Genomic DNA, 21,466 nt, shown 5'->3' on the forward strand with positions numbered 1-21,466 from the left:
AAATCAGTATTAGCCTTGTCCTTCACTAGTGCCTGTGCCTGGTCCTAAGGATCATGGGTACTATCAAATATCATTTCAGTTTTTATCCAAATCTCCTACTTATAACTGATATTAGTTCTATGACTTTAGTTATTCCTGAATCAAGATAAATTCAAGTACCTCTAAAATAGGTCTTTTTTTTTTTTTTTTTTTTTTTTTTTTTTTTTTTTCTTTTTCAAATTGCTGCGTGCATGTTTATTACATTAGGAAAAGCAACATTAATGTTCCACTAAAATAATGCCAAGATATCTACCATTTTAACTTTGGACAGATTTGACGTAAGGCTCTGCTGATATCCCTAGCATGCTCTGTGTGAGTGTTGAGCCTGCATTAGAGCCAGCAGACAGGCAGTGGTCAGGTTACAGTCTAATTCAGTCCTGTCTCTGACCCAAATAAACAAATCCGTGCAGGGCCACACTCTGCTCAGTATTTGGGCCACAGGGGCTTGGAGCATCCCAAATGGAGATAATTCTGATTGACGCTGAAGTTTGAGGAAAAATACTTGGGGCTGCAGCACTGGCTTCAGAAAAATAGTATGGGGTGTTTTTTTTTTTTTTTCTTTTTTTTTTTTTTTTTTTTACACTGCAAGTTCGAACTGTTTTGTTGGTAGTAACTCAGTGTTTGAGAACTGAATGAATGAATTTGTTTGAGTTATTGGAATCAACACACAATATGAAGAATTTGAGCACAAGAGATTGAAATTATGATCTTGATGATTGTATACGTAATATTTGCCATATTTTCTTTTCATCACTGTTATAAAAATAGGTCACAAGGTCATAAAAGTTAAGTTTTACCAGGTTGAAAATGCTTGTTGGGTTTTTATTGCTTTTTTCTTTTTTTCTTTTTTTTTTTAACAAATATGGTTCACATATTTGGATGAAATTTCTTTTCTTCAAAACTTACTATGCTGACTATATCTGATACATATGCCATCACTACACATCCTTCGGTGTAGCCACAAAAGAGTTGAAATCTGAACAGCAAAAAACAGGAGGAGGAAAGTTATTTTGTATTAATAATTTTGCCCTCAGTGTAATTCTGTATTAAGAGCGATGGACCAAATATTGCCAATAAATATTTTTCTAAAAGGATTAAGCGTCTGCAAGTATTTGTCTTAACAGAAATGTCCATTTAAGTAATGCACAGAATTTAAACCAATAGCCAGCCACAAGCCAAATACGTTGTAATATTATGAGGTTGTATTCTGACGCTGACATAAGACCAGCTACATTTTTTAATTATTATGTAGACATTGCCAGTTCCACCTAACTGTAATTACCTCTTAAGATGCCAGGGTGAAGGCTGGCACATGCTTACTTGAGATGAGAAGGCATCTCTTTTTGAAGTGGCATGAACAACACTGGTCCTGTAGAGCATGTACCCAGGTCCCACATTTCCTGCTTTTATTCATCTTATTAAATTCATCTGTCAATTTCAGGTAAGGGTATATTTTTCGGGCCAGTTACCAAGTTTACTGGATATGAACACTTCAGTAAGAAGAAGAAATACCTTTATTGATTCCCTTAGGGAAATTACTTCTCTGCATTTGACCCGAACAGAGAAACTGTTTCTTTATACAAAAATTTACATTCATTAATTCATTGTCTGTAGCCACTTATCCAGTTCAGGGTCGCGGTGAGTCTGCAGCCCACCCAGAATCACTGGGCGCAAGGCAGGAACGCACCCTGGAGGGGGTGCTAGTCCTTCACGGGGTGACACATTCACACGCTTGCCCATGGACACCTACCATGTATGTTTGGACTGTGTGAGGAAACTGCAGTGCCTGGAGGAAACCCACATGGACACAGGGAGAACACACCAAATTTCTCACAGACACTCAACCGGAGAAAGTCTCAAACCAGTGACACTACCTGTTGCACCACTGTACCACCCCACAATCTTAGTGTCACAAATTCGGCCATTTTATTTTCTGTCCCAAACAGCCAGTAAATTGACTGAAATTCAAATTTAGTGTTCGTTCAAATTTAGTCTTCATTTGTTCATTCATTCATTGTCTGTAACCACTTTATCCTGTTCAGGGTTGTGGTGGGTCCAGATCCTAACTGGAATCACTGGACACAAAGCAGGAAAACAATGGATGGGGCATCGGTTCGTCACAGGACACAACTTACACTGATGGATAATTTTGAATATACCAACGTGTGTTTTTGAACTGTAGCAAGAAACCAGAGCATCTGGAGGCAACCTAAGTGTAGTAAACACAGTGAGAACGAATCAAACTCCTCACAGACAGTGACCTAAGACAGGGCTAGTACCCACAACTCCAGGACCCGGAGCTATGACACATACTGATCATGCTAAAATATAAGCAGAAACCTACTCTTTTGGTGCTATTTTACCTTTCATACCTATCTTTTTTAGGTCAGATCTTTAAAACTAATACTGACTAAGCTGATCTTTTGTAGACTAGTTTCTACAAAATTCTTTCTTAATTTTACATCAAACTCTGAACGAGAGTTACACTCAAACATTTCATTAAAGGCTAAGCACCAGCTCTATGAAAGTGTCAGACAAATAAATATTGTAATTTGAGTTCCTAACTTGTGTTTATTGATAGTCAGAAAACATGTTATTTCTTACTAATTCAAGGAATAAGGTTTAAAAGACCGTTGGTCGATCACATTTACAAGAATAACGGTACCTCTAAATTTGAGTTTAGCTTATTGCTAGGCTATTGTCATGAATAATGTTGGTTATTTAGCTAGATACTGTCATAACAGTCAGTCACAACGGTGTTTTACCGCAGCGTTGTTCAGCTGTTGTCCACCAGTGACGTCACGGTTGCGTTCAAGAATTTCCGTAGCGAGCTCGGGTTTTTCTGTCAATTTAATAAAACTGTCGGTTTTAAAGCAAATTAAGCTGCTATTTTCATTTTAATTCATACTTATACATGTCAGTAACTAAAATAAGGTGAAATATTCATGGAGGTCCATTAAGTGGTGCTTAGCCTTTAAGCTTAGTTTAAACAAATCACTGCAATACCTCATTTCAAACATTTCTAGAAATATCTGTGTTCACTGTTTTCATTGCTCATTTCAGGTGAAATCTCCATTGGTTTACTTTAAAATTACATATTCCAATTTTTCAGAAATCTCTTTTTGAAACTTTGTTATTTTGCTGCGAAGTTGTTTTGTAGCCTCAGGGGTAAGTACACACCCGCTACGCACGTTATAATACACCCACTTTATGAATATTCAACAAGAAAAGTGACCGATTGGTGCCTCGACTGTATAATTTGAATATTCATGAGACAATGGGCGTGTCTGTCCGCTGAATAATGTAGCAGATGGCTCTGCCGCGTGAGTTTTATTTGCTGCGTTGTAACTTGGGTAACAGTTAAGTTGAGTCCAGGTAGGTTCGCCTGTTTTTCTGAGTCCTTAGCTTTAAATTCGTGGATTGTTTTTTGGAGTTTCTTCTAAAAATGTTTTCTCCCAACGGACTCAGCGATATCCAACAGGTCTATAAGACTTTTCTGGAATATCCAGCTTCTCTCCTCTGCGTCGACGACGGGGGTAAGTCAGTCATGATTTGCATATTCTGTACATTTTATATTTTTATGTTGTTATTTTGTCCTCTGTGACTCTCTAAACTCTTCCCAAACACTAAGAAATAAAGATAAATTTAAATGATCTAAAATCGTAATAAAAATAATACATAGTTTCTGTTGTCTAAAATTAAATAGCTGGCTGTATTTATGCTGTTTTATAAACCTAAACACAGTGGACGGATTTATTGGCAATCTGAAGCGAATATACTTTTAGTTCTTAAAGCTGCATGTTATTCTATTTCAAACTAGTATAGATTAACTGTAAATATGTACAAATACAAACCCAATATTCGTAAAAGTTTGTACCCTGTGCAAAATGTAAAAAAAAATGTAATGACGTGCAAATAATTTAAACCCTATATTTATCCAAAAGCAATATAAATGTTAACATTTTTTTTTTATCTATTCGCCCATTTTGAATTTGGTGCTGCAACATGTTACAAAAGTTGGGGCATATGTTTACCACTGTGTTTCATCACCACAAATCTCTGTACAGGTTTGGGAACTGAGGAGACAAATTGTAGTAATTTGAAAAGTGAAATGATTTCCCATTCTTTCTTTTTATAGGAGTTCACATTAGGGTCCAAAGATCACAGCCCGACAAATTGGTTTGAGGTCTTGTCCACTGCTCATAGACATTTCCCTGGATTATTTTAAACCTGTTGCCAATTAACCTATTTTTATTTACTTAGTTATTAATTAGTTAGTTACTTGGTATCATTACTGAACTTTGCCATTCCCTTGTATGCATATATTCTGAAGAAAAAAAAGGTGCTCTGGTTTCCATCCACAGTCCAAAAACACATGTTGATAGGTGGTTTGAACATGTGTAGTGTAGTGTGGTGTACTGTGATGGACTGGCGATGAGTCCAGTGTGTTAATACCAGTATAGCCTATTCTAATTATAGTAAGTATGCAATATAAATATTTGTGACCTGCACCTTCAGTAGATAAACACAGAGAATGTAAGAGAATTCATTATCAAATGAGAGACAAGGTTATTGAATTTAGGAATCAGGCTATGACTTTAAAATAAGTTTCACACCTATCACCAAGTTGCTAAAAACTAAAATTAGATGCCACCTCTGTAATGAAAACTATGCGGAAGACCTGCCAGAATATTTTCTTTCTACCATTCATTGCATCAGAAAATGGTGCCAGTAATTCTGGACAGCACTGTGGATCGAAACTCAATCCTTTTTTTTTTTTTTTTACATTTCTCTTAGTTATAATTTAATTGATGGACATAGGGCACAAAACAATTTATAAATTTATATATATATATATATATATATATATATAAATGTATATATGTGTATGTGTGTGTGTGTATATTTATTTATATTTATAGTCCGTTTCATACTGGTCTTAAAAACTCTAACTCTGGAGGTCTCTGGAGGTTTATCTCGTGCACATGCTTTCCTTTACTTTGGTTTTACCCAAATTTATTTCAGACCAGTATGTAACTGATATTGTTAATGAGAATAAACTGTCAACAGTAACATTAGGAGATTTTAAACTGAAGTAATCAGCAACAGTCATATCAAAAATGGCTATGTTTCTTATAAGCATAGCTTACAATTGTATTTAATAACTAGGAGAGTTGAAATAGCTGGTTTTGACCTCATGCCCCACAGGATACTCTGGACCTTAACCCCAGGAACACAAGCAACGATATTTCAGTTTGACTTTATTTTCTTAAATACATAAAGCTTAGTTAAGTGTTGCTGCCCAGAGGTAATACCAAGAAACCTACCAAGTGTCGTCTCCCTGAATCCACCAATTTTTCATTACGTCTGTAATTCAACCCATAGTCTAATTATGATAATAGAAAAAATGTTGACTGACGTACCCTGCACATACATCTGTGCTATAAGGGGAACATCCCCTGTATTCAAGGTGTTTACTACAATAGTAATACTGTAATAGTGAATATCAATTCTAGAGTTTGTGTGAGTATACTCTGTCCAGAATGATTTGATAAAAAAGCATGAGTCAGTGTGCTAGAGAAATGTGTGATGGGGAGGTTTTGGCAGGCTGCCTGTTTGACTGTGATAAGACAGAGTTGGAAAACACTTCACTAAAACTGACCAGAGAAAAATGAAAAAAAAAAAAAGGCTGGGGGTTACATAGTGAACCTTATCTATGAAAAGTATTTGGTTACAACTTGTAAACAGATGTGGGCAGCACGGAGGCGCAGCAGGTAGTGTCAGTGTCGTACAGCTCCAGAATCCTGGGGTTGTGGTTTCGAGTCCCGCTCCAGGGGACTGTCTGTGAGGAGTGTGGTGTGTTCTCCCTGTGTCCGCGTGGGTTTCCTCTGGGTGACTGTCTGTGGAGTGTGGTGTGTTCTCCCTGTGTCTGCGTGGGTTTCCTCCGGGTGAATGTCTGTGAGGAGTGTGGTGTGTTCTCCCTGTGTCTGCGTGGGTTTCCTCCGAGTGACTGTCTGTGAGGAGTGTGGTGTGTTCTCCCTGTGTCTGCGTGGGTTTCCTCCGGGTGACTGTCTGTGAGGAGTTTGGTGTGTTCTCCCTGTGTCTGTGTGGGTTTCCTCCGGGTGACTGTCTGTGAGGAGTGTGGTGTGTTCTCGCTGTGTCTGCGTGGGTTTCCTCCGGGTGACTGTCTGTGAGGAATTTGGTGTGTTCTCCCCGTGTCCGCGTAGGTTTCCTCCGGGTGCTCCGGTTTCCTCCCACAGTCCAAAAACACACATTGGTAGGTGGATTGGCTACTCAAGAATGTCCACAAGTGTAAGTATGGGAGTGAATGTGTGACTGTGAGTCACCATGAGTGGGACTGGCACCCCCTCTTGAGTTTGTTCCTGCCTCAAACCCAGCGATTCTGGCTGGGCTCCGGACCCACTGCAACTCTGACCTGGATAAGCGGGTACATTAAATGAATAAATGAATGAAAAAACAGACGTATACATGAAAAATATCTGCATCAGCCTACAATTTTTTTAAAGGTTCACACTAAATATATATTTTGTGTTTGTTATTTTTTTAAAGTAATAACTGCATATAAATCTATACTTTGGTTTAAAAATATTTTTTTAATATTTCTTTCACTTTTGGTAACCACGTCATCCTTGATAGGTTGCCAATCCATCACAGGGCATCACACACTCATACAGTCATAGCTATGGATGTTGTTGAATTGCCAATCCACCTACCAGAATGTGTTTATGGATTGTGGAAGGAAACCAGAGCACACAATGGAAACCCACTCCACTGATGACCCCTTAATAATAATGATTTATAATTTTGGCATGTTATTCTTTTATTGTCATTGGAGCAAATGGAAAAAAATCAAATTGGCAGACTCAGTTGTCTCTGCACAGATTGTAAATCATTGTGTATATATCCACAAAACTGCTTATGTATTTACCTAATTAGCTGAATTAAGCTTTTGACAGACACATTTTAACCACTGTTGATGTGCTGGTTGTAATAGTGAATATAAATATGATATGATGTACATAATGCAGGTGCATAAGCAATGCTGTAGGTCCTGTACAGATGTGTTGTTAATTGTCTAGTGGCTAGGGCTGCCCACTGCTTGCAGAACTTGAGTGTGTATGTGTGAATATGGATACGTGTGGATCTATCTGTGTGTCTGGGTATGTGGCTTTGGACAGAATAGAGAAAGTTGTGGTTAGATTTAGAAATTATGCACATTGTTATGGTAGACAAGTCTGCACGAAATAAATGTAGGTTAGTGAAAGGTCCCCACAATGCATGAAAACAACATATGCGTGTGTGATAAAAAGAAATGCCTTTTTCCAAATACACAGTGTGTGCACGGACATGTTTGTGTGTGTGCGCGCGCTGCTGTGCACGTATACGTGCGTGAGAAGTGTGTGTGTAGACTACACACTCCCACCCATCCTTTTGAAAGTGGCGCTGTGGCGCAGAGATCATCCCGGGTGAACATAGCTCGTGCACTTTGCTGTGTGTTTATGCGCTTTAATCCTTATCTGATTTTTTGGCGCAGTGCTGCGAACTGAAGCTGATGCTACTTGCGACCGTTTTCCAAAGTTCATGTATTAAGATAAACACTTTTTTTTTAATTATTTTTGCCTCTGCATCTCCGGTAAAAAGGCATGAGAACAAATTGTACTCGATCGTTTACGTGTCCGGCTTGTGAACAAATCTCTTGAGTCGGTTCTTTTCCATGAACCGTTTAAATCAATTCACAAGCAAAATGAATCTTTTTTTTTAAATCTTTTTAAAGATATCAAAGAAACATTGTACATCAATCAGTATTTCACTAAATATATTTTTGCTGCTTGTATTCTTCCTTTGTTTGGAAGTATGTTTTTGCTATTGCAAAAACTATGAAGACAAAACATATTTTTAAATGCATTTTAATTGTAAGAGTGTACATTTTTTAAGTGTACATTACTAACCAGCTACATTTTCTTACTGCTGTTGGTAATTGAACTGGCCTGAATGGCAGGAACATTTCACAAACAGGAAACTTAAATAAAAAAAATGAATATGAACCGGTTCATCAGTCTGACTCGAACTCTGCTTCTCCACAGACTGTGGCGCAGAGCGAAAGCGCGGCACATGGGCGTGGCGTGACGTCAGCTCGCTCGCTCCCATCGTATCACGTGCGGCCGATGCTGAGCAGTCGGTGCGAGCGTGACGCGCACGTGTGTGAACACGAGGGGAGAAACGGTGGAAAAATACAGACAGAACACACTTTTACACAACATCTGATCACTGAATACTGAAGATAAAGAAGAGTTAGGTGCAGTTTTGTAAATAAGAAATAATTTCACTAACAATATAATAAGTATTAACATTAATACATATCTTATACAATATTAATAAAACAATATTTATATCAGTGTTATACAGAATGATTAAACGGGTTTATTTAATAAAATTAAATGGAAAACGCAATACAATAGAGACGGTTTTCTTCTATTAGTATTACTGTTCAGAAACTGCAATGAAAGAAATTTAAGTAAATGTTTATGAAGGTCAAATACATTTGATGAGGTTAATACTTTTTAAAACCCAAAATAAAGAGATAAATCTGTATATGTCCTTTCCAAATAACACTGCTACTTTCTGCTAAATTAGTATATATGAGTTTACATATTTACGTGTGTGTGTGTGTGTGTAAAAGCCTTTTTTCTCCACTTTCGGCACGTTTACAAGTATTGGGGATAGTTGACCAGTAGGAGCTCGAGTAGACCCAAGCCCCGCCCTCTTTGGGATAATTGGCTGGAAGGATAGTTGCCTGCTTAATATTCATGAGTTAGGTCATCTACGACCAATGGGTGTTTTCAGAGTCGCTCGTCTCATGACTATGTAATGACTTTGAGCTGAACACGGCGGAGTGGGAAGCAAGACGGCGTAGTTTTCGTGAAGACTAGAAAATTAAGGCGAATAAACGGCGACGGGCGTTTGACCGCATCGAAAAGTTGTCGTTTTAGTATCGCTTTCTTTCTCTTGTTGACGGTAGGATCGCAGTAGTGAGACAGCTATGCCCGGGGAAACGACGGTTAACGTGACTGTGGCTATTGCGCCTAGCAGCGGTCCGCAGAAATCCTTCCCTTTTGTTTTGAAGAAAATCATGGATATACCTCCACCTAATATACTCGACGACGGAGACGACGGTGAGTTCTAGGCACACTTCTAATTGCATATGGTGTGATTCTAAAGACCCCAGATCTTTTATATTTGTCTAATAGCGAGGACCTTTAGTCAAATACAGTTAGCATGCTAAGCGTCATAACGTCTTAACCGTCCCTGTCCAAAGTTGGTGAAGTTCGGTTTGAGGTTTACGCCCGTTAGCTGGATTTTTGCAGATTCTGTATGGGCTGGTTGTCATTCGTCCGCAACTGAACCCTTAGCATGAAGAGAAACGTGCGAAATACAGTTGCCTAGCTTTTAAAGGGCCCATATCGTGAAAAATCACATTGCATTTTAACACGTATTTGATGTCGTATGTAAAGGTTAAAATTGTAGCTAATGTTCGCTCCCCAGTCACATCATATCGTGTATGGAAACTAAGATGCAAATACAGCTTGTTTTGAAGTCGTAGTCGTTGTGACCTCACAAAAATACAAGCGTGTACACACATCAACCTCTTCAGTTCGCAGCTCCTTGCTCCTTCACGCTGAAGTTATAGTATTTCAGTGCCCCACACTGTTTTCGAGATGCACAATAATTCCAGGCAACCTGTCAGAACAGAGCTCATTACATATATTCAATCTTAAAGGTACAATTACAACAATCCTGTGTAATGAATCTGAATGTTGTGAAGTCATAAAATGTGTTGAGAATGAACAAACCATTGCTTTTCATGCTACACAAATGCACATGGATATTAAGAGTGGGCATGTATGGGTTTATTTACACAAATGTCCACTAAGAAAAACAATAACATACCCCAGAAATGCAGGCTGTGGGCCCTTTAATGCAGTATTTCCTCTTCCTAGTGTAACATTAGCCAGAGAGAACACAAAGTCCTGTCCGCAGCTTTTATCTTCTTCTAGGTTATAGTCACTAACATTAAGAAAATGGGTGTATTAGACTGATACCAAGTTTATGCGCCTGGCTTACCTCAGTGTTTCATTTCTCTCACTTTGTACTTCTCTCTCTCTCTCTCTGTGAGCTCTGAAGATGCTTGCAACATTTTACATATTAGTTTATGGTCCCCTGTTCTATCTTTTTACATTTCATTTAGTGTAAACCAGATAATGACACACGTTTGGAATAATCAGCAACCACATTGCTTTTAAACCAATTTGCTATTAAGTAAACAACATCTTTCAGAGTAGGTTAATTGTAGTTTAAATGTTCAGGTATATCTAAAGGTACTTGCCACAAAGCTAAGAAATTAAAATGCTGTTCAAATAAATTCTAGGGCATGTATATGAAGGATTTTGTAAGACAAAATAGTATACTAATTTATTTATTAGTATTATTAATTTATAAAATGCTGACAGCAGACATAGCCTCACTTGTGAATTTGGATTGTGAAGAAAATGGCTATATTTTTGATGTAAATCATTGGATGATTTTTAAATATAACAATTACACGTTAAACTGCACATAATAGTGTTGTTTACATGGTAAGTTTTTAAAAAATGGAATTCCACATTAACATTGGCAGTGTTTATCTGTCATTGAGGAGGGTTTTTTTTAAAGGAGATCTTTGCCTTTAGGTGTTGAAATTTTAATAGTGTCTACAGACTCATGTTACTGTTTCCAGTGGCAGTGTCTTTCTTTTCTTACTCCATAGTTATGGTGAATACTTAACATTGTTTTTGTGCCTGTAAAACTAGTTCTGATGTGTAAGACGGTTGTGAACAAGAGCAGAACATCACTGCCAAATTTTGTGCTGTTTAGCAATGTTCTTGATATGCTCTCCCAATTAAAGTACCAGACATGATTTTTACATTTAATTTGGAATACAATGTTTAGACTTAAATTAAAGAAAGCAAACCATGGCCAGTTCTTCTGTGCTGTCTGTATCTTGTTTTGCATAAATTTGCTAGTTACTTATACTTTTAAATGGCCTGATTTAGACATATTTTCAAGCTATTGTTGTATTTTATATTGGATATGAATAATTATTATATTTCATTGCATATTAATACTTGAGAAAATGGGAATTTCTAATAGTGTAACAAAGTTGAAAATTATATGTCCCTTTCAAGGGGTTTTCAAGGTTTTCTAATTCACTGGCTCTCATCAAAAAATATTGTCAGTGATCAGTACTCATCTCAGTGCTTGCGTCTTGCATGGCACACCCTCGCTTGAAATAATAAACCTAATAAATTGTTATTATTATTATTATTATTATAACACCTGACTTAAAGTAACACAGTCACCTTTTTTGACCACAGAAATTGAGAAGGAAAAGTTGAGCACCAGTGGAGATGGGCAGACTCTTGGAGATGGTGGTGGAGGAGGTAGTGGTGTTTCTGGGGGAACAGGCAGTGTTTCAGCCTCCCTGACCCCTGCCATCTGGGACAAGACCATTCCGTATGATGGAGAAAACTTCCATCTGGAGTACATGGACCTGGACGAGTTCCTCCTGGAGAATGGTATCCCTGTGGCTTTAGAAGAAGAGCTGCAGAAGAGTCTTGAGCAGGAGCGTTGTGGTAGTGAAGCTCAGGCTTCTTCTACATCAGCCACACCAGCCCCAGATGCTCCAACGACTCCAGCAGCCAGTGAGGTGGTCCCAAAGGTGCTTGAAGAAAAGGAGAAGCCTAAAGAAGTAGAGAAAGAGAAAGATGAGGAGGTTGAAAGTGATGAGGCTGAGCTGAATGTGTTGGAGAAACCCGTAGGTGAGTGAACCTTTCAAAATTGTATTACAAATTTTAGCCTGCTTGTTTACAAATAATTATGTACATTGATTGTAATATGCTACTGTAGTGCAGCTTTCTAAAATTGAATAGAAAATTATAATAAATATATATTGTTTTGATGTCCATATTTACAAATATAGCCATACATATACTGAAATGACTAAGGAAACTGTACAAAGTACAAAGAAAATTATATGTAGTTTATCACTGAATAACTTCTTAAGGTTTACACAGAGTACTTGGGGCAGGGCTAAACAAAGGGAAACAACAATGAGACATATGCACACATGAGAACACACAAATTTGCAGGCTGTGAGCCGGTCACTGTGCCCAAGGAGAGCAGAACATCTTTTTATTTGATTTATTGACATCTGCCTGTGGCCTTGGTTTCGTGCCTACGGGAACCCCTGCTATTGGTGGAAGTTATGTTAACCATTTAAAATGCACTTGAGGTACTGATGAAATAAGTAACCCCCCCCCCTTCAGAAAATAGGTATCTAATTTGTTGGGTTGCGGTTTCCGAGCAACGATAATAGTAGCCAAGTTAATTACAAATATAACAAGCCTTTTACAGGCCTTTAATGGCATTAGCAATCACCATCATTACTGTCAGCATTGATGACCCATCAAAGTAGATATGTTATTGTAAAAACATTTTCCTTGAGGTAGAGCTCAAATGACCGGATTAGTTACAATGACTATACACCTTATTAAACAACCACGGAAATCATCAGGAAAGTTATTTACAAACTGAAGATATTCAGCACCTGCTCTCCAAGTTCAGACAGTCACCCGGCATTGGACTTGAACCCACAACCTCCAGGTCCCTGGAGCTGTGTGACTGCGACACTACCTGCTGCACCACCGTGCCGCCCACATTTTAAATTATTATGCTCAAATTTACACACACTTGTACCATGCATGAACTGTTTTTAGTAAATTGTGCCTCTTTTCCATGTGCAGGAAAATATGAAGAAAAATAATTTATTTTGTTTTATTTTGTACTCTTTCTCCAGACCTCAAAAAAGAGCTAGACAGAGTGACCCCATCTCCAGTTAACCCAGATGACATTGAGGTGAATGTGAACTTCCAGCCAGACCCTACAGACCTGGTTTTGTCCAGCGTTCCAGGTGGAGAGCTTTTCAACCCGCGAAAACACCGTTTTAGTGAGGAAGAGCTCAAACCACAGCCCATGATCAAAAAGGCGAAGAAGGTCTTCGTTCCTAATGAGGCCAAGGTGAAACTTTGCTTCTTCTTTATAGTCTGAGTTGGACCAGCTTACAGAAATGATTTCAATAGTTTAAACAAAAATAACTTTTTAAGACAAAAATCTTTGAGATTGGATCAGGACATGCCTAGTATTTTGAAATGCATATAAGTAATACTAGATATGAATATTAAATTATAGCAAAGCGATTTAGGGACATAACCCCTGTTTGGCAACAAATTTAGGTGGACATTAGGGTTTTGTCAGAGATTAAATAAGAAATATGGCCTGGGACTGAACAGGACATGTGTAGCTGGTAATTAGCTCTGGAGTCACTGCTGCTGAAACAGAAGCGTCTATATTTGGACATACAATTATGCCTCATTCTTTGTCACGTTTACTTGGACCCTTTTGTGTGGCTTACATTTAAATCTAAACACAAGGAATAATTTGATCGGTGTTTGAAATGGCTCCCTACATCATCCACTAAATAGTGCACTAGAGACAGATGGATGCTAGGCAGCAAATGTTAAAGCATAATTTACAGACATATTCAAACAAAGTTTTGGACTGTTATAACACCTATAGGGTTGTCTTGAGTAGAGTGTGTATATATATACTTGATCCTCTGTTGGTCATCGCCTAGTTATTAAAGCATAGGCTATTGAAGCAACACTAGGTAGCACTTGTACCTTAAAATTACGGCTTCAAAATAATTGTAATGCTTCACTGACTTATACTATGCAGTGACAATAGAGCATTTTTTGTTGCTGCTCTGGGCTCCGCACTGCAGAAACATGCACTATGTAATTTTTGGACGAGAAAACAGCCCATTCCAGCTCCATCCCCCTTAATTTCAGGACAGGGCTGTAAAAGTGAATTACACTCTGCAACTGTAGGGGAGCCCAGGAGCAAATATACCAGATCCACCCTATTTTGTTTTGGATATAAAAGCTCAGACACAATTTAGCTAATCAGCCATTTTTGGCCATGTTAAGTTCTGTAAATGAGATAGCATTTCATTGCTAAATGTAATGATTGTAACAGGCTTTCCCCTAATACAAATCTGATCCAACAAAATAGCAAACAGCATGTCTGATTCTGTGAAAAATGCCATTGTTGTATTGATGTCCTCCAAGCATTGGCCTGCTACTCTTACAGTGAGCTGGAGTCTTTTGATATAACTAGAGGAAATTTTTTTTTCCCCACTTCAGAACTGTGTCTCTGATATCATTTTTGAATTAAGTCCTTTATTTCATTCATGCCCTCAAGCTGTGTGACTGTTAGAAAATCAAAGAGCTGGATTAGCTAGGGTAAACCAAAAGAAACAAGAATGCATTCAGTGTCTGCGGAGAGAAAAAGCCTTTATAAAACTTACAGAAGATTCTGGTGTTTGTTTACAAAGCTGGGTTTACAGTTAGTGTGGAGTGTACAGGTTTGTGTGAGGTTTAATTGTACCTGGGTTGCTCGCAGAATGGTCTGAATGTGTTTTAATGCTCAGCAGTAGCTTGCATAGTCAGCATGATAAGGCTTAAATGCATTAGTATAGCTCCCAGACCAGGCTGAACAAGGTTTAATTGTACCAGGATAGCTCGTGGAGTGGGCCAACATAACATTCTCAATTTACCTCGTTCACTGTGTGTATTCTAATGTAATCTCATCTTCTGTTACCGCTTCATGTTTGTCAGAGTCCCAAAGGGTCAGAAGTCTACCCAGAATCAATGAGCATAAGGCAGGAACACGCTATGCATAACGGGACACAGTGTGTATCGATTGCATTAACTACTACTGTATTGACAACTGATTTATCTTTGTAAACTGGTGTTCATGAACAAATCATACTTTTCATTTGCCCTAATCCTGTGCTGCCAAATCTGCCGTAATCTGTCGGGTATCTTTGAGAGTCTATCTATTGGTTGCTTTGAGACTGAATTGGAGAATGTTTTTGGAACACTAGTCTTAAATAAAACAATAAAGAGGTCTTTATTCATCTGGGTTTAGAGGAAAATCCGTGTGTCATCAGGCAGGGTCACGTGAAATGTTTCATGAAACATAATAGATGTTATATTTTTCCAAACTACCTTAAAGATTCTGGTTTTTTTTTGGACCCACAATACTGACTGCATCCCTATTACTGTAAAATCAGTGACACCTTTGTGACAAATGCCTTGCAGCCAATGTCAGTCCAGTAAAACTAAGAGAACGAAATATATTGGTATGTATTTGCACACTTTCAGTTTCAGCTATGGGAATATGGTCACTTTTTCAAAAATACTAAATTTAGACATAATGCTAGGAAAGCTGTTTCCCATGACATTTCCATGATTTTCTGAGGTAATCAAAAAACTGACAAAAATATACCCAGGTGCAAGTAACAAAATATAGTCTTTTTTTTGCTAATGTAGTGAAACGAAAAAATAAATCATGGATTTCAAGACAGAAGGAGAAAGAATGGACTCTGCCACAAATGAGAACTAAAATGAAACACTAATTGGAAACTATTCCTTCATCCCTATTCCTAGAGCATGTCCCATTTAACTCCATCTCTCCTGTTCTCTATTGTTCATTGCCCATTTATTTTCTCATTTTTATTCTTGCTGTCTTTCATTCCCACTCATTCTCATGACCTCAGTCATATTCTGTCATGTCTCCCTTTCTTTTGAAATTATTTATCTGTGCCTCCACACTATTCAAAAAGCTTTAATGGGATGAACATATTAAGTTTCTGTGTTTTAAAAGCATTAACATCTCTGCTCATTGCCCAGAATACACGCACACACATACAAACAGGAAATATGATACTTGTTTTTTTTTACAAATTCACTGATCGGACAAAAGAATATGGTCATTTTATCACCTCCACTTACAATATCCAATGTCAGTCAGTGTCAATGTAATCCATCGATTGCTCTGCATACTTTGTTAGCGCTGTTTCACCACAGAGCAGGTATTATTTGGGTAGTGGACCATTCTCAGCACTGCAGTGACAGTAACCTGAGGCTTTCTACATCAAAAGCATCCATATTTCAATTTCACTTTTTAGGAACTGTATTAGTTGGTTTATGGATAGAGAGCATGTTAAGATTCATGTCATTTTTACTCACTTTGACAACAATCTCTCTCTCTCTCTCTCTCAGGATGAGAAGTACTGGTCAAGGAGGAAGAAGAATAATGTGGCAGCAAAACGTTCTCGTGATGCAAGGCGGCTGAAGGAGAATCAGATCGCAGTAAGGGCAAGTTTTCTGGAGCAAGAGAATGCAGCACTGCGGCAGGAAGTGGCTGAGCTTCGCAAGGACTGCAGCCGCTGCAAGAAAGTCATGGCTCTGTATGAGACCAAGTATGGCCCTCTGTAAGGGACAAATGTCAGCCAAACCTATTCAGATATTAGGAATATAACTACCACCAAACAAACTCCCCACTATTTACACAGTTCCAGATATGATAGACAGGGATTGTGGGTAAATTTCAGGAGCAGAAGGCGCAGTGACGTGAAAGAGCGACTTGCTTGGACACACGCACAGGACGATCATTTAAAAGCAGCGTTAAGTCATACAGTAAAAACTCATTTTAAAAATGAAATATAGACTGCAATATAGACCTGTCCGTGGAGTTTCAGAGACTGTAGTTGAGTCTCGGACGCGTAGAGAAAACAAGTAAAATACATGGGGGTAAAGAAAAACAAAACACAAAAATAAAACGCTAATCCTCTACAAAGCATTGTAACAGATGGACTGACACGTCCCTGAACTGGACCAAAGCTTGAACTCCTCCATGTTCTATTCCTAAGCCTTGTGACATTTTTGACCCCTGTCCCAGGCAACTGATCATGTCTCTCCCTCTTCACTCGAGTGACACACTCGCTTCGACACGTGAAGGGCAGATTTATTGATTTGTTCACACCGAGCGAGAGAGGGACATTCCCTCTGTGAGTAGAAGGAGGGCATGAAGAAAATGTCCTAAATGAGGACTGAGAAAATTGTGCGTGTGCGCACGCCAGTATGTGTATGTAGTGCTCATGATGATCGTGACCTCCAAATAATTTTTATTATTATTATTATTTTTAGTCTGTGTTCCCCATACTGGAATGTACTGATACTCATACTTTGTGTGTATGAGGGCGTGTATGTGTATTTGTTTCTTTTTTTTTTTTGTCTTTCTTTCTTTGTTCTTCCTGAGTTTGCACTCAATTTAAAATGTCTGTGTGTGTTGTATTGATACTTTGCTGTCACAGTAACATGGGCAGTGAGTTCTCAGCACGGTCTAAAGCATGACAGCAGTTCTGCTTCCACTCTTGGTGATGGACTAATGGACGCTGGGGTTAGAGCAGAGTTGGGCAGGGACTGTTATTTTTAAGGTTTCTTGGGCTGCAGGTGTGTGCCAGTGCATGCAGTGTCTAAATATCAGGGATAGATGCATTATATGTGTGATTATAGGCTGTTAAAAAGGCAAGATGAATTCGAGAGAACCTACCATGGGTTTCTTCCAAGGGCTGCACGATATTGTAAAAAGAATATGTTGCGTTGGCGTTAGGGACAAGGATTATAAGCAGCTTAATCTTTCGACAAAACAGCCATTAGATGTTTCTGAAATTAGATAAAGATAAGGAAAATCAGATTAACTGTCACTATAAAATCTGTAAAAATCATCCACAGGTGATTTTGTCAATCTTTCCACTGTGAGAAGACCCTAAAAACAAAACAAAACAAAAAAAAGAGTCTGAAGGGATATGCACCTGTCAAAATATATACAACCAACTACTAAAGCCTTTGGAATTTGGAGGTGTAGAAAAAGAAATGAGGCCCAGAAAAGTAAGATTTTGGCCCAAAATGTAAAAAATAAAGGGTGATTTTCAGACAGCACTCTATAGGATTTCAAATAGAGTAAACATATAAACATTGGTGTGGTGCCTTTTTCTTCTGCTCATTTGGCTGTGGTTACAATATTATCAGGTATGACTAGAATTATAACGTTTCGGTTCGCTTGAATACCTACCTGTTTGTCCTGCTCACAGAAACACATCTGGAGCTTCAAATGGTCATATCTTGACAGCACTAGGGGAAAATGGGAATGGACAGAGGATATATATATCAATACAGATATATTGTGCAGCCCTAGTTCTTGTAGATTAGGGGCCTTCAGCTCAGGTTTTTGGTGTACTGGTGCCCCAAAAAAGAAGGGAGCTGAGGAAGGCTATTAACTCTGGCATAATGTACATAAATGCCTGTTTCTGTCTTCGTCCAGTTTTCGTTCTTTAAAATCCTCTTCTTCTTCCAGAGTGGCTTTAATGAACAGGCCACCTTTTCTGTTGTTGTTTCTAAATATGTGTTCTTCTCACTGTTAAATGATCAGTCCTACTATACTGCATCTTGGTAGTGATGTGTGCAACAATATATCAAATAATCTTGGGATATATAAAAAAAAATGATACATACATAAGCCTATATAAATCTTTTATCTTTTTTTAATTTTAAAATAAGTCAAACAGAGTTATTGTGCAGGGATTTTAAGCATAAACTGTGGCTTTCCAGGCAGTTGGAAAACAACAGACTGGAAATTTTCAAAGCTTTTATGTTTTATTTTTTCAGACCACGGCAATACAGCATCGTTCATGTTTACCTCCTTTCCTTTTTTTTTTCTTATATTGGGTGGGGTGGGGGTGTAAACACTGTCCTATAGGTGGCGCAGTGTTGTCACAGCTCAGTCCAGTTTTACAGCTGAAAGGTAGAGGGAGGGAGTGAGCAATAACTTTGCAATCTTTTTTTTAAATCTCAAAGTAAAATGTTTTTTAATACATCTTCACAAAACAGACTCCAACAGTGGTCAGATTCTGATATCCATTGCAGGTGGATTCTTTGTTTTTACACTGTTTAGCTCCTGAATGATGTTTAGATGAAATGGATAGTGGAAGGAATGATGGGCTTCCAGTTTTTTAATGTGAAGTAAGGGTTCTCAGTCTTGGTTTCTTTTGCAACAGGCGCAACTTTTAAAATTTAAATGTTTTCAAAACAGTTTTTTAAAAAAACACAAAGTGTACTTATAGTTTCGTAGCTGAAGTCATTTAAACTGCAGTGAAAGCCCTTTTTAAAAAGTTGGTTTGTGGGGAAACGTTCGCTGCTTTGACGTTGCCAAATGAAAATTTATGATTGTGTTGTAAATTGAAAAGGAAAAAAAAAAAAGCACAAAAGGAAATTGATCCCGTGCTTCTTGTTGCCCTAATGTCTAGCAGTGGCATGCTAATGGTGACTGTGGTAGTCTAGTCCGTTCTTTCATCAGGGCGCATTACCTCTCATATGTCAGCTGCACGTTCTTGTGTAAACCTTTTGACTTCTTACATCTGTCGGTCTTCTTATACACTGTTGAGCTAAGGTTTGTGGACACTTTTTTTTTTTGGTTAATAAAAAACTAGCATTAGTCAGGGAGGACGGAAGTTGCCCTCATCACTCAGGTGCATGCTGGCTAACAACAACATTGTGTTTTGAGCTTTCCAGAGTTGTTCCTTGTATGTTTGAGCACATAGGGAACTAACAGTTACCCAAGGGAAGTAACTGCATATGTGCATTGTTAAAGAAATATTAGCATTATATTATATTTATTATTCTTATTATTAAATAAATAAATCTGGTACAGTTCAAACAAAGCCAACGGTTGTCACTGTACATTAAGCATTAGTTCAGTTTTCATTTGGTTTTTTTTTTTTTTTACTCCTGGAAGCAACAGCTTTTGTTTTTGTCTTGTTTTGTGTTTTTATTTCATAGCGAGTCTCAAACTAAACCAACTCCCCTATATCCCTGTGTCTGATATACAAACTATCAGAAATGTGTATTTTGTTTTACTTACACAGGTCAGTTCTGACCAATATATGTATGTGGATACAGTGATGTACAAGTGCGTATTTGAAGGACTCGTTTGGTTTTTGTTTCTGATTTGTGTAGTTGTTAGATTGATTTGGTTTTTTTTTTTCCTTTTGCTGTGATGATAATCATAATGCAGGCGATAAAACTGTGTGTAATAAGAAGACTTCCGTATATGTAACCATGAATATGTAGCACTCAGAGGTTTTCTTTCTACATTATTTTAGCCAAAAAGGATAATCTTATAAATAACTTTACAAATCCTATTTAAAAAAAAAATAAAAAAATAATAATAATAACTCTTATCTGTGTTTTTTTTTTTGTGCATTTCTAATGTTTCTTTTTGTATTCTTTAAGGTTTTGGTTTTGTATAGCTGTTGTTTAGTTTGTTTATTTTAAAGATATTGTGTAATGCAACATGTCCTAAATGTGTCCTGTAGAATAAAGTGGAATTTAAATGAGATTTTTCTTGACTAATTTGTGATTGTCTGCTGATGATTATGTTGCCATTGTTATGCGTGTTATAATTGCAACAGTGAAGCTATATACGTCAACAGGAGAGCTGTATGACAGTAAAACGTTTGCTGTTTTTTCATGTTTTCCACTCGAGGAAATGGATAAAATGAGTTTCAATTTTGTATAAAATTTGATCTTTTCTACACTCTATTTCTAAAAAGATATTGCAATGAACACAAATACAACATGGTGTCCTTGGGCAGGAGTTTGGAAATGGTTCAATTAAAAACCTTGGGATTCATTGAGTCACTGGACAGTGTGTCAGTAATAAAAGCATCTCACACACACACACACACATAAATAAATGCTTGCTTTCACACTGTGGCTAGAAACCAGAGCACCTGGAAGAAATCCATGCTGATATAGGGAGAACAAAACCCTTCACAGAGACAGAGGCAAGGTGTGAACCCATAACCCCAGGGCCCTGGAACTGTGTGACAGTGACACCACCTGTTGTGCCACACCCTCGTTTACATATTAGGCATTGTGATGTCATTAAATTTTAATGAGTTGAAATGTTTGAAGTTGGATCACAGTATTTATCAGTTTTACTGAGAACATGCCTCTCAGGAGGATCGATGATTGGCAGCTTTCACTGCATTCAGGACAAAAAGATCAGAGACACGCCCATATGGGAAAAACACACTGACTCTCAAAGTGACAGGACGTTACGTGCTGTCTGCCGTACACCTGTCCTTTTATTGCATCTGAAACACTTTGCCTACATATGTTGTACATATTTCAGTCCTTTTTTCACGTCCTCTCCTTACATATAAATCTCTACTTGCCACATTGACCATTTCCTGGAGGGCAACAATACTCGGAGTAAGCTGACGTATTTGTGGCAAGAGTTTCTGTTTGTTTTTCTTTAATAAAATTGATACTGAGGTTTTTAAATTGTGCACAGTACTCACACATTAACACACACGTGCCCCTGCTCATGGTATGATGAGGGC

At 37.9% G+C, this 21,466-nt stretch overlaps 1 protein-coding gene across 2 annotated transcripts; it reads left to right on the plus strand.

The window, feature by feature from the left end:
• Positions 1-3,375: 3,375 nt before the first annotated feature.
• On the plus strand, positions 3,376-20,498 carry tefb (TEF transcription factor, PAR bZIP family member b). 2 transcript variants are annotated; one of them, XM_066673832.1, is made up of 4 exons: positions 3,376-3,575; positions 11,472-11,915; positions 12,953-13,173; positions 16,281-20,498. In XM_066673832.1, the coding sequence occupies exons 1-4, from the start codon at positions 3,485-3,487 to the stop codon at positions 16,494-16,496; spliced, it is 972 nt and encodes a 323-aa protein (XP_066529929.1). In that variant the 5' UTR covers positions 3,376-3,484; the 3' UTR covers positions 16,497-20,498. The 2 variants fall into 2 exon arrangements, with proteins under 2 accessions (XP_066529929.1, XP_066529928.1); XM_066673831.1 differs by lacking the exon at positions 3,376-3,575 and adding an exon at positions 8,709-9,233.
• Positions 20,499-21,466: the final 968 nt, after the last annotated feature.

This window comes from Hoplias malabaricus, chromosome 6, assembly GCF_029633855.1.
Source record: "Hoplias malabaricus isolate fHopMal1 chromosome 6, fHopMal1.hap1, whole genome shotgun sequence".
Taxonomy (NCBI): Eukaryota; Metazoa; Chordata; class Actinopteri; order Characiformes; family Erythrinidae; genus Hoplias; species Hoplias malabaricus.